General features: G+C 42.8%; 1 protein-coding gene across 3 annotated transcripts in view; it reads left to right on the plus strand.

Annotated features, from left to right (window-relative positions):
• The window catches only part of DOCK1 (dedicator of cytokinesis 1), a 323,303-nt gene extending 314,132 nt beyond the window's left edge, over positions 1-9,171 (plus strand). For 2 of the 3 annotated variants that reach the window (XM_072871685.1, XM_072871687.1), the window contains one exon: positions 7,913-9,171. In XM_072871685.1, coding sequence (XP_072727786.1) covers positions 7,913-8,008 — 96 coding nt within the window. In that variant the 3' untranslated portion in view covers positions 8,009-9,171. The remainder of the gene's footprint in view (positions 1-7,912) is intronic. The other variant, XM_072871686.1, reaches the window with a different exon arrangement.
• The last annotated feature ends 3,551 nt before the right edge of the window (positions 9,172-12,722 follow it).

Raw genomic sequence — 12,722 nt, forward strand, 5'->3', positions numbered from 1 at the left:
ATATAGTTCCAAAGTCTGAAAAATTGATCTAAAGCAGATTTGTCACAAAGCCACATGTATTAGTCTTAGAATCAACTTTAGGAAAGGCTTCTAGTCTTGTAACAATCACTCTGCGCATTTATTTCATCAGGCTTATAGGAGGGAAGCTGTTAAAGAACATAAAGAAAATGAGTAGTGCTGGGCATGAAAGATCAGATGGGTAAATTCTTATTACTGCTGTGATTAAATCCCACTCCACAGTTTTTAGTGCCTTTTGTTTCATGGGTCAAATAGCTACGTACTTCATAACTTTATAATTCTATGCCTGGTAAACCGATCATCTTAAATTACACATGCTTCGTATCAGTGAAGAAAAATCAGTAAAAAATATGATAGATAAGATTATCTTCGTAGCTTTTAAACTAGAAATATCTCCTTGTATGAGAAATTATTACATGGTTCACTCTGGTTGTCTTGCAGTCAGTTATGAAAACCAAAAAGAGCACTGCAGTGAACTGAAAAGCATGCGGTGATAAATGCATCAAGAAATACTTCAAACTGCAGGCAATAGTGTCATTTAGTGTCTGAGACAACAATCTTAGATTATTTGGAGTCCACTATTAACTTGGTCTACCTTGAGTCTTTTATCCCAGTGATCATCTAATTGTAATTTTCTGATTGCCCTCTTATTCCTTGTTAACTGTGATACTCTTATATATATTTTCTTGCACTGTATGATTTTTTCTGCTAAAAATATTCTTAATAATATATGGGAACATAAAAAAAGAAGTCTACGACTCCTGCAAGGATTATTATTACATCAAGGGATTCCTTTAGGCACTTCTCATTCTTTATGGGTTCATCCATACCCTGGCATACAAACCAACTGCCTGCTTAGTATTCACAGCGAGAAGGGAGACTCAAAGAAAATAGACAAAGGAGCACTTACATTTATAATATTGGCTATAACACTTACTAAGCATCAGATAATGGTTTGGATGTGATCTCGATCAATCCGGCTGTCCTGGTTTCGGCTGGGAGAGAGTTAATTTTCTTCCCAGTAGCTGGTACAGTGCTGTGGTTTGGATTCAGGATGAGAATCATGTTGGTAACACCCTGATGGTTTGGCTGTTGCTGAGCAGTGCTGACACTGGTCAGGGACTTTTCCGCTCCCCCTGCTCTGCCGGGTGCACAAGCAGCTGGGAGGGGGCACAGCCAGGACAGCTGCCCCCCACTGCCCAAAGGGCTATGCCATACCGTATGGCGTCAGGCGCAGTATAGAAACTGGGGGAGCTGGCCGTGGGGCAGCGATCGCTGCTCGGGGACGGGCTGGGCATCGGTGAGGGGGTGGTGAGCAATTGCATTGTGCATTACTCGTTTTGTATATCCTTTTATCATCATCATCACCATCATCATAACAACAATAAGATTATTATAATATTGTTGCTATTATTATTGTTGTTATTATTATTATTATCATCATCATCATCATCATCTCTTCCTCTGCTGTCCTATTAAACTGCCTTTATCTCAACCCACGAGTTTTCTCACTTTTACCCTTCCGATTCTCTCCCCCATCCCACTGCGGGGGGAGTGAGCGAGCGGCTGGGGGGGGCTTGGTTGCCGACTGGGGTTAAACCACAACACCAGCGTAGATGGAGAGCTTGGCAAGGAGGGACAGCAAAAGCTGAAGTGGCGTGTAATGTGAGGACCAGAACGGTCTCACATGGCTGACGACGACGGTGCTTATTTCGGCTCTCTGGGATCCTGTTGCGTGAGGAGCACTCAGACTGGTTATTTGGATATAATGGAAGTGTTTACACAGAAGGAGAAATCCAGGGGATTTTTCATGTGTTGCGATGCATATACTGCAGTGCTGATCATTATCTCCTAGGTTAGCCACAGCGAGCAAAAAATGGCCTTAAAGGCTTCAGCAAATGTACTGTACTCATGTGGACAGAGAAAAAGAGTTGAGGCTAGAAACCCGGCTGAAGCTACGGAGGCAGCAGGTAATTAGGGAACACTACTTCAGGGTTCATGATTTTTCCTTCTCTGGCGTTATTTCTCAGGAGAAATCCCCTTCCTTCCCCAAGTGCCTCGCACAGCCCCAGGCTCCAGTCCCGCAGAGCTGGGGCTGGTGGGGAAGGCTCTGAGCATCATGGTGCCACCTCCCCAGCACGCTCGCCGCTGGGTTGGTGGCTCAAGGCTTGCCACCGGCTCACTTAGCACGGCAGCGGGAGGACAGTCGTTAGCAGCAGTATCCCCTGGAGATGTTGGAAGAAGTGAAATTGGAAAAAGGGCATTATTAATCCATTATATTAAATTAGAAAGTTGACTTTGTGGGCTGCATTTGCTCACAAATGGAAAGAAATGTCTCTTCTTATGTCTAATACTCCAGATTTTTAAAAACCAGACTCTCTGACCAAAGGCTTTCCGTGATGCATAGAAGTATATAATGTGCCCAGAAGAAAAAAAAAAAATGTTTTTTATTTACTATCTGATCATTATTTTTGCCTGCTGGAGATGGGAAGCATTGCAAGCCCTTCCTCCAGCGCAGGGTCTCTGCCACCTCCCGCCTTGGCTGGGCTGGGGTTTGGTGGGTTAAGCTCTTGCCGAGCAAAGAGTTTCTAAAAAGCTCACAGTCACTTTTTAATAAGTCTCAAAATCAATGGACTGCCACTGCTTATTACAGGATTTTGAGTGAAAAATGTGTTCTGCTGTCTGCCCGGAGATATAGAGCCCGTGATGTGTCCCTGAGCAGCACCCTTGATTTTGTTTCGGAAGGGGCCGTGTCGCTGCCCTCAGCGCTGCGCGGGATCAAGCTGCGGGTTTTGCTCTGGCCAATTGGTAATGCATTTGTTTATCGCTCTCGCAGGGCCCGGGCCTTCAGTAAGAAATACAGTTTCGGACCGGAGTCTAAACCTAATTCTGAGGGTATTGCTCGTAACTCTTGAGGTCTCTTTATGTACGGACCAGAGCAGAAAAGCAGTGCTTTTGAAAATCAAGTTAGCCAGCGCGGTCCGAAACACTAATAGCCTCCACATGCAGAAATGTGGTTCAACAGAGCGAAAACCGCATTAGCCGTGCTTTAGCACAGCTGGCACGCACCAGGAGCAAAGTCCTCCCTGCATGAGGGGTGCAGACCTCGGCTAGGTCCAGCTCTCCCCTCGTCCGTGGCCGTCACCCCTGCGGGAGCATCCCTCCAGGGAACGCTCCCCTTTGGGAGAGCGTGGTCCGGGTCCTGCCAAACAGCCCCGTGGGGAAAATCTGAGTTGCTGATTCAAAGCCATTCGATGTTGCCCGTTTTGAAGGATCTTTCACGTTGCCCAAGGAGGAGATGCTTAGCATGCGGTGGGCGGGAGCACACAAAGGGCACCTCTGCAGAAGGGCTCTTAAAATTACTTTCTCTCATCAAAGCACACTCCAGCAAGGGCAGCTAATGGCTGTGATACACAGTCAAATGAAACTCTAGTAGATGAAGTACGACAACAGGGTTTAAACAGTCATTTCACATCGTTACCTGCGGTATTTTCCACATAACTTTGCTCCCTGGGTCAAACAGCCAGTTAGCTTAAACTGTCTAGAAGTTGGTTCAAATTAGCGGAGTTGGGTTGATTCTCTCTGCTGGCACATTATCGCTCTTTCAGAATGGGAGTGTTATTCCTCCAAGACCTCACGTTATGTGTTATTTTCCATTGCAGACACTAAATAAGCAAGTTGCTGCTTGTCAGGCAACTCAACTCCGTGCTAAAAACAACGGTGTAAGGGAGAAGGAGCAATTCAGAGCTCGGCGTTCGGAAGCGTTTGCACAGTCCCGTGTAGCTGAGAGCCTATATACGTCTCATTTCTACTGCTTCTGACCTAATTAGATCTGTTAATCCTTCAAACTAAAGTGTTTTTCATTGGATCTCCATAGCTTGCCATATTTATGACCATTTAATTTCAAAGAAAAATAGTTACACAGGAAGAAATCTCTTACAGTGTCGCCAGGACCATTTCTGGCAATCAAATTTTGTTTGTTTGTTTGTTTGTTTTAATGGTGTTTTCTGATATAAAAAAACATTCTCGTATCTTATTTTGCTTCTTCACAGAGTAAAAAAAGAATGGTTTTTTTCATCTCCTCTAATTGATTTTTATTGCATCCAGAACATGTATAGTGTAGTGTATTTTATATCTCTAAGAGAACGGAGACAAATGTTTTTAAACCTGATTCTTTTCTGTATCAGGAAAAAAACAAACAAATGGGAGCAATTTCATGTCTGAAGCAGAAGGAACAGATTGCTTCTGTGTTGCAGATGTGCCTTTTACATAAGGTTTCTGCTTCCCCTGAGGTACCCGTGAGTCAAGGATTCTGCCTAAAATAGGTCTGAATGTGAACCAGCAGCCTCTGTCATAGCGTCAAAGTAAAAGCACGCTTCAAGATTCGGTGGGTTCACAATTTTTAACCACTGCAATATAAACATGAACTCTGCAAAGCAGTTCTTAATTAAAGGTAAAATCAAGGGAAACTCTATTTTGTGTTCAAAGGTTCTAAGGGGAAGCGTAGCAAAAATGAATTTCCTAAGCCTAATAATGATTTTCTGAGTCTGATATTAAAGGGAGAGAGAAAGTGTGCTTGAATTTCTTCCTGTGCTGGAATAAAAGGGAGTGCGTATCAGCCCTGGGAGTGATGGCCAGATCTGGAATCCCACCAGTTCCATATTGGCACGTTTTGTCATGCTGATTTCTCAATAACGTTGCCCCGACGAGCATTACATGTCCTACTTAATATATTCATTGGTAGCTTATTATATAAATGAACATGTACTAAATTTATCTGACTTTCTAATGGAAATTGTAAATTCAATTATAATAATTATCTACCTATCTCTGTTATTTCTTTCTGCCTAATTTGCTTGCAGAATCTAAGCTCTGGTAGGTTTTGTGCTTGTTATTTATAGCATATATATTTAGCTTATTCTCATTGTATTTGCATTGTATCTGTTCTTCAGAAGCAGGTTTTCAGGGATAATCTGATTGTTCTCTAATCAATATGAAGGGCTCATTTGTTTGAGAAATGCCTTTGATCTAATTGAAATGAGAATTATTGCCAATATACTGTTAATTTAAATTCCAAATAGATTCTCACAAATGATGCTATCAGCAAAGTTAGTTTTTTCTAGTGATAAATATGATGTTAAAGATGTCTGAGTGCAAAGTACTGAGAGAATTTTTTATGTTTCATAATGTATTTTAGAGGGGCACCCGGTTTATTTAGTTAGGAAATTAATGTCATCTCCGTGAGGAGTTCTTGCGTGTTGTATGCTGATGTTTTGCAGACCACCAGCATTTCCCAAAGTTTGCCCAGGAGCCCCTGCCTGGATACATGACTGTAACCAAGCAGTTTTTCAAAGATTTCAAAACCTGCAGATCACAACTGAATGTGTGAGGCTAAATAACATTGACAGTCCAGCTCTTACTCAGGTGCCTTAGTAGGGATTCAGGGGCTAACTTAACATACCGGGTTAAGAAAAGTGTTTGGTCAGGTAGAGGAAGTATTTAATGGTTCTGACTGTAACACTTAGAGACAGATCAGCAGTTGCATTTAAAAAAAAAAAAAAAAAAAAAACAAAACAAACCCACCCAAACTTCAGGTTTACATGTAGGAAAATAAAATTCTTATTTTATCTGCTCTACACATTAGTCCGTTGACGTGATTTTCTGACTCAGAGATCGTTGTGCACCGTGTCCCACTGTAAGTGAGGAATAAATAGTGCACGGTTCTGAGCCTGCTCTGGAAAATGAGTGCTGCTGACTCAGCAGGGTCTTCTTGACATGTGCGTTTCAAGCAGTAGTGCCCTCTCGAGACTCCAACCTTTTAATAACCTGGTTGTTTCTTCGAAAGAGCTCGTATAAACTTTAACCGGACTGTGAACATGAAAGTCTTCATTGCCAAGTGTGTTCGGTGCTGTCCTCGTCGGTGAGCAGGAGGCTGCCCTGGTGGAGAGGGGAACGCAGCCTTCCAGACAGGGCACCCCCGGGCTCCGGCGCCTTGCTCTTGGTCCAGAGTTTCTTATCCAGTAGCAGATTAAAACCAATTGATTTCCAAGTTGGTAACAAAGCATTCTGTAGCCAAGGCGGAAGGTGAGAGCAGAGACGTCGCTGCGTTGGCGGTGCTGCTGGAGAGGCTGGGGAGATGGAGGGTGGACGCTCTTGGCCCCTCCGTACTCTGGTCCTGCTGTTTTGGACAGTGGCAAAATGGAGAGACAAGCTTAGGGCACAGCTTTCCTGGCGATAGTTTGTGATCCCTGTTCGTTTGCCATGGGGGAGAGCCGGGAGGAATGAGCAAAGTTGTAAAACAGATTGGAAAGTATCTCCTTCTGGGTAGGATACAGGAAAAATATTCCAGCAAAAATCCAGCCTTGCTGTCTCTGCCGTATGCAGTCTTACCTTTCTATTTAGTCTACGATTAAACTATCTGGTAAAAGCCCTGGATTTATAACTTCATGCTGTCTTAAAAGCTGACTTTGAAGAGAGCGTTCAGTTACGTTAAAGATACTTTTTTCCTTCTACGCTTGCACGTGTGGGAACGCTCCCCGTCACTAGGTTGCAGGGGTGTTAGGAGGCTCTCCGGGCTTCTCCTGCCGCGCGGCAGAGGAAGGACTGAACTGTCCTGGCATCACCCTGAACTGCTCTTCTTTTTGCATAGCAGCTTTGGATCTCTTTTAAAAGGAACAGTCTTGTTTCGTCCGCACGTTCACGTGGTTTATCAGCTGCGTGTATACCAGTTTCCTACTGTGATTGAGAAATCATCGGTTATTTTGTCCAAGACATTAAAAAAAGTTGGGATACGAGTATCGAGGTTGCACGTGCAGTACATGCAATGTAACACTAAGGCATTTCAGATATTTGAACCGTTCTCGTAGCAGCGATTAAGGAAATTTGGCAGAGTCAGTGTGCGCCGAAGGGTTTTAAGTGTTAGCGCGTGGAGTCAGCAGCATGGGGTGGGTAAGGCGGGACGGGTACACCGAGACACGAACAAGTGGAAAGGAGAAAGCGTCGTCGTGCTTGGAGGAAAACAAAAGGCGGTGGCTGGCTGAGCGGGGGAAGAATCGTAGGAAAAAAACCAAAACCAAAGCAGCGTTTATGAGGTGTGACGCTGCAGTACAGCCTCAGTGCAGTGCTGGGAAAACTGTAATGGCTGCATAGCCAAAATGCTGGAGAAAACCAGACTGCAAAGGCTATGAGCAAATTGCGGTGTTCTCAAGCTCTTTCTGAAACAGATTTTCTCGGATGTATGATTGAACAGTATGAAAAAAGTCTTAATTTCCATAATGACTTCTTTAATTTGTCCAATTAGCCGGTGAATCTAACCAAGGGTGCTCTTGTTCTGTTGTATGATATATGCAGTGATTTAAAATGTGTATATTTGAACAGTCTGGGTTTCTGGTTTGAATATTTTAATTATAACTGAATATGTAATAGTAAATTGCAAGTTACTTATCTGTTTAAATGGTTTCCTTCTTTTTTTTTAATTATTTGTGTTCTAAATGTGCAAAATTCAAAAATAATGGAAAAGCAATGAAGCTGTTGCTTCAACCCAGCTTTTAAGCTCTGTAGTGCATAGGGGCTGAGGGCAATCGATACAGACCAAGAAATCAATATCCTATCATGATACAAAGTGGGGAATTATAAACTTCTGCAGTGCTTTCAAAAGATTTTTCCTGAAATACTGAGCTAATTAATCACAAACCCTTAAGAAATTTTTTTTCATTGTCAAAAGTAAGAGTTGTATTTTGAGCTAATGGCATTCGGTATGCATAGCAGCAAATTCTGCGGAGAAGCTCTCAGGAGTCAGATGGCTACAGACTTACCCGCCGACTCTCGCAGTTATATATGAACCAGTAAATGTTTCAATCGCTAACACGGTCTCTTCAAAATTGGTTTCTTCCAGCACCTGCCGCCTCCGCTCCCCAGCAAGACTCCCCCGCCTCCGCCTCCAAAGACAACTCGGAAGCAAACGTCTGTTGACTCTGGGATTGTCCAGTGAAGAAGGAAGCGGTTTTTTTCCAAAGATAAAGCTGTAACAATTCATTTCCCTAAGTATTTTATGGTATATAATGTTTACCTCATTCAGGCGTGCAGTATCTAACATTTAGTGCAATGACTCTAACTCCGTAAGAAATCCATTTCTAGCCGTGTGTCGGCAACAACACTACATCACCCCTCTTTCTGGGGTCATTCCCTCCTGTAACTTGAAAGAAATCTGGATTTCTACTTGAGAGCGGGAGGCGTTCATCAACTGACAGTACCCTCTTCCTAAACCTTCTCCCTGCTTCTTCTGAATAACTTCAGGCACATAGGTAGCTGTGGAGATTAAAATGAGAGTTGAATATTTTGTACCTACAGCATTTAGGTAGCTGTGGAGTTTAAAATGAGCTGAGTGTTTTGTACCTAATCTCAGTGTATATAGGAATCGATGACGATATTCACATTGAATTCAGTGCACATTGGAGTAGGCTTCACAGTAAGGAGAAGCTGCCGTAGGATTTCCCCAAATAACGGTTCTGCCCAGGGCTAAAAATCAGACAGAGCTTATTTGTGAAATGCGCCTTCTCTTTAATTGTTCCGTATTGCAAATAAACGGATTGCTAATGGGCTTGGTAAAATTAGTCGTTGGTGATCAGCCATTTCCATTTTCATTCAGTTGGCCGTTCTTCTGGGTGTTGATCAGTGGGTAAAGCAAGGAAGCCTTTGAGCTGCTGACGGGCAGGAGCGTATAGGAGAAGAAAGAGAGTAGGCAGATAGGAGACTCCTGGTCATTCTGAACGTAGCGGTTGAGTACAAGAATGGGAAGAGCTTTTTCGTTTCTTCTTTAATGTGTAATATTTCATGTGGATTAGGATGAACTGAATGGAATCACTTTGTCCTTGTGCCATCATTCTGTACAGAGTTTGTATATATGATGGTTTTTAGAATGTTTTAATTTTTATGGTGCCTGCTTTCCATGTAATAATGAATTAATGTGCCTGCAAAGAATGCCTTACGTATTTTTAATTTCCTAATTGCTGAAAGGGTAAAAAAAAGCAATTTTTTCCCAGGTATTAGGCTCTGAGAAATATTGGACAATGATGGGGTGGGGTGTTGGGAGGGAGGAAGGAAACTAACTTTATACTCTAGCATTTTTTATTGTCATCACACTTTCGTTTTTTACTATCTACAATCTTTTTACTCTTATGGTAGATTGTTTTTAAATATACCACTGACTCAAGAAATAAAATATTATTTTAAAAACTTGTCTGAGAAAATTAATATATTTCCTTGGCCTTTTCCATCCTTGTTGTAGAATTTCAGGCACTGCTGCACTCCGTAGAGGGCTACACATACACTTGCTTGCTTTCTGAACGATTTTGAGGGAGCCCATGATAAAGCTGAAGTCTTGCATCGCACTGGTATGCTTGCTCCTGCATGTATGTCGTACTGAGAGAAAACACACCTCAGCACTCAAACAGCCATCTCTGGATGCTGTCAGTATTCATAACGATAGCTTACTTATCTTGAAGTTGTAAGTTATCTGTTGCTGAATGCTTCAGAAAGCAGGTGAGTTTTAGGTAATATTTTCTACCTCAAGTAGCTGCTACATGGTGCAGATAGCAGGCAGAAGCATGGCTTGCCCAGCAGTAAAACAATAATGTTCTTGCAAAGGCAGAAAGATTGCCCTGCTCATAAAAAAATGGCTCAAATGGTCAATTATATTCTCATAATTTTGCCTTAAACCATAGCGCTGCTTTGGATCAAACAAACACGCTTTTCCTTGCAATGTGAGATAACATCAGCTACCAGAGTGTCTCAGAATTTACTGTTAGATATTGTCCTACGGTTCCCTATTTGTTTTGTTATTAGTATAATCTCCATTCAGGAGGAATAAGCTGGGAAGGATTCTTAGCTGCAGTCGATCAGATATTCTTTCTGTAGAATACCAGTAATGTATTACAACTTTAATTCTGTAAGTCTTTCATTTAATTGAAAATTGCTTTAGAGACTGCTCTTGTTACTGTGCAGGAGATTGCCCTGGGATGCTGGTGAGTTTTCCTCTTTTCTGTTCCATTTACTTTCTAAAGGATAGGAAGAGGCTTTCGCACAAGCCTTTAACTGGATGCTTGTAAATTGTATTTCTGATAATGTGTTTGTTTTCACACATCCTTAGCAAATTCCTGTGCTCATGCAAGTGTTATTATTTGGCCCTGCAAGACTCCTCAAACAAGAGCTGCACTTTCAAATTGGTCTTGCAGTACAAACTCTAAATCTCATACGTGCGTATGTTTTACAAATACGCAAGCTGAGACTGGGAATTGAAAATCAGACTCTCAGATTCGGACCCAAATTGTCACCGTTTTTACAATCTAACAGCTTCTAGGCTGTAACTCGTATAAAATGCAGCCAGAACGAATCATTACCCTCCTCAAAGTGTTGTAAAAACACACTTCAGTAAATCCAGAAACTAACTCAGTTACAGTCTCTAAGCAGTGAACAATCCTGCAAAGGCTGGTATTTTTCCTACGGTATACTCTCCTCCTTTGTACTCCAGTGGCGTTGTACCAGAGCATCCCAATGCAATATGAATTTCTTGTGCCATTGTTTGCAACAAAGCTGAGCTAATGCAGAAGAGCTCGATACAAGACGGTACAGAAAAAGAAGGTTATTTGATTTGAACCGCAGTGGAATCACTTGCACTTACTCTGTCTTGCCGACGTCCTCACAAGGGTCGAGGCACGTGTGTCCAAGTAATGGGTCCGGGGTTGCTTGCGGTCATGTAGAGGACAAGAGGTGCCTGCTGTGAAGTCCGCATCCCATCTCCGGCGTTATTCTGAGGTTGGTGAAGATGTGCTGGTTGTTGGATGTGCCCTTGGTTCCCTTTGGGAGTTGGCGGTGGCTGTGATCTCGTGTCTCTTTAGCCTGTCCTGTTTCTGTGGGAATTCATGAGGCAGCACTGGATCTGTTGGATGTCTGTTGTCTCCCTGCCTGGTGAGGTTGCTGTACAGTTCCAGTTCTGCCCTTCATCTTCCCACCATCATCCCTTAATGGCCTCAATGAGTCTTTTGCTCTCCCCACCTCGACGCCAGGAGTAGCTAGGATGGAGATGACCTGGCCCAGCTCTCACTGCTTTATCCTCCTGCCAGCTCTCCTGGTGCCTCCACGCCCAAAGGTCCCCATTCAGACTTCATTCAAATCAATATTTCTGCTACAGGAGGGTGCTGAAAGAAAGCTGCCGGGAAAGGTGACCCCTCCCTGTCTTCCATAGCAGACCATGTCCAGGGCATTAGTATCCACAGGGACCAGGTTTTCACCGTTTAAGACAAGTGCTACTGTTCGGGGATTAACCTCCCCCCAAATGCCGTCCTTCCGCTCAGACTTGAGAGCGATACCACAAGGCTTTGCAACACAGATTTTCCTGAAAGAAGAAATTCAGAGGTGTCAAGTTTCTAAATAGTATGAGAAAATAGATTTTTCATGGCCAGTAATTTTTGCTTCTTGAAAGTTAACTTACAGTGCCAATATAAAAAGGAGAAGCCCTTAATACCATTTCTCTGAGCCTTAGCTTGGGAGTGAGAGGGCAATTTTTACAGGTGCACGCATCAATTCCCATCAGTCCCATGCAAAACCGCAAAAGGTTGGTTGGGCAGCGGTTGTTTGTTTTTTAATCAAATTTATTTTCAGTGGGAAGCTCAATGCAAAGGTCAGTTCTTAAGCTGGTTTCCATAATTGACATTTATGATTACTGAAATGTCTCTGATGATACCACAAATTCTGAGTGTAAAAATGTTTTTAAATTCAGTTTTGTCTTAACGTAGGTATTTTGCTTTACCATGGATGTCTGTGGTATGTGACGTTACAGAGGAAAATGTTAGAAAGTTTGCGGTGCGTATATACGTGTTTATGACGTATGAATAAGAGATTTATGTGAGTATGTGTGTACATGCACACGCATCTAAACACACATTTTTTAATGTAAAATATCTCACTTCATTGACTGGTTGAGGCGTCCACCTTCTCGCTTCACGTTAGACATCTTCCCTACCGATTCGTGTGAGCTTTTTGGGGACCATTCGATGCCAGAAGCTCCGTGTAGTGGTGTTGATGCCAGTTGTCCCATGATGGTTTTTCACAATTACCTATTTTTGGTAAAGGTTCTTTGAATAAACTAGTCATTGCTTGTGTACGTATTTGACACAACCAGGTGAAATAAGCAGAAAAATTTCTTACAGAGGTTACAGCTGGTTTGATGTTTAAATATATGTAGACCAGACTTAGGCAGTCCATGGTGTGACAGGAGTCATCCTCTTCTTCTGATCCAGCAGTTACCATCCTGCACTGGGCTTTGGAATATTTTTGTATGCCGTTTTGAACAAAACAGCAAGCATTGGAACAGGCTGCCCAGGGAGGTGGTGGAGTCCCCATCCCTGGAGGCATTTAAAAGCCGTGTAGATGTGGTGCTGAGGGACACGGTGTAGTGGTGGGCTTGGCAGTGCTAGGTTAACGGTTGGGCTTGATGGTCTTAAAGGTCTTTTCCAAATTAAACGATTCTGTGATTCGAAAACCAAAGTATTTTATTCCCAAGCTGAAGGTAGGGGAAGGTAAGGCAGAAATTGTTTTTCCTGGACCTGCTATGTTATACGTGCGTTTGCTGTGTTTCACAGAGATGCTGCTGTTCGTCGTCTGTAACTGTCAGACGCGCACACTGCCGCGAAACAGGTTGCCCTTTC

The sequence above is a fragment of the Ciconia boyciana genome, chromosome 8, assembly GCF_034638445.1.
Source record: "Ciconia boyciana chromosome 8, ASM3463844v1, whole genome shotgun sequence".
In the NCBI taxonomy this organism is placed as follows: domain Eukaryota; kingdom Metazoa; phylum Chordata; class Aves; order Ciconiiformes; family Ciconiidae; genus Ciconia; species Ciconia boyciana.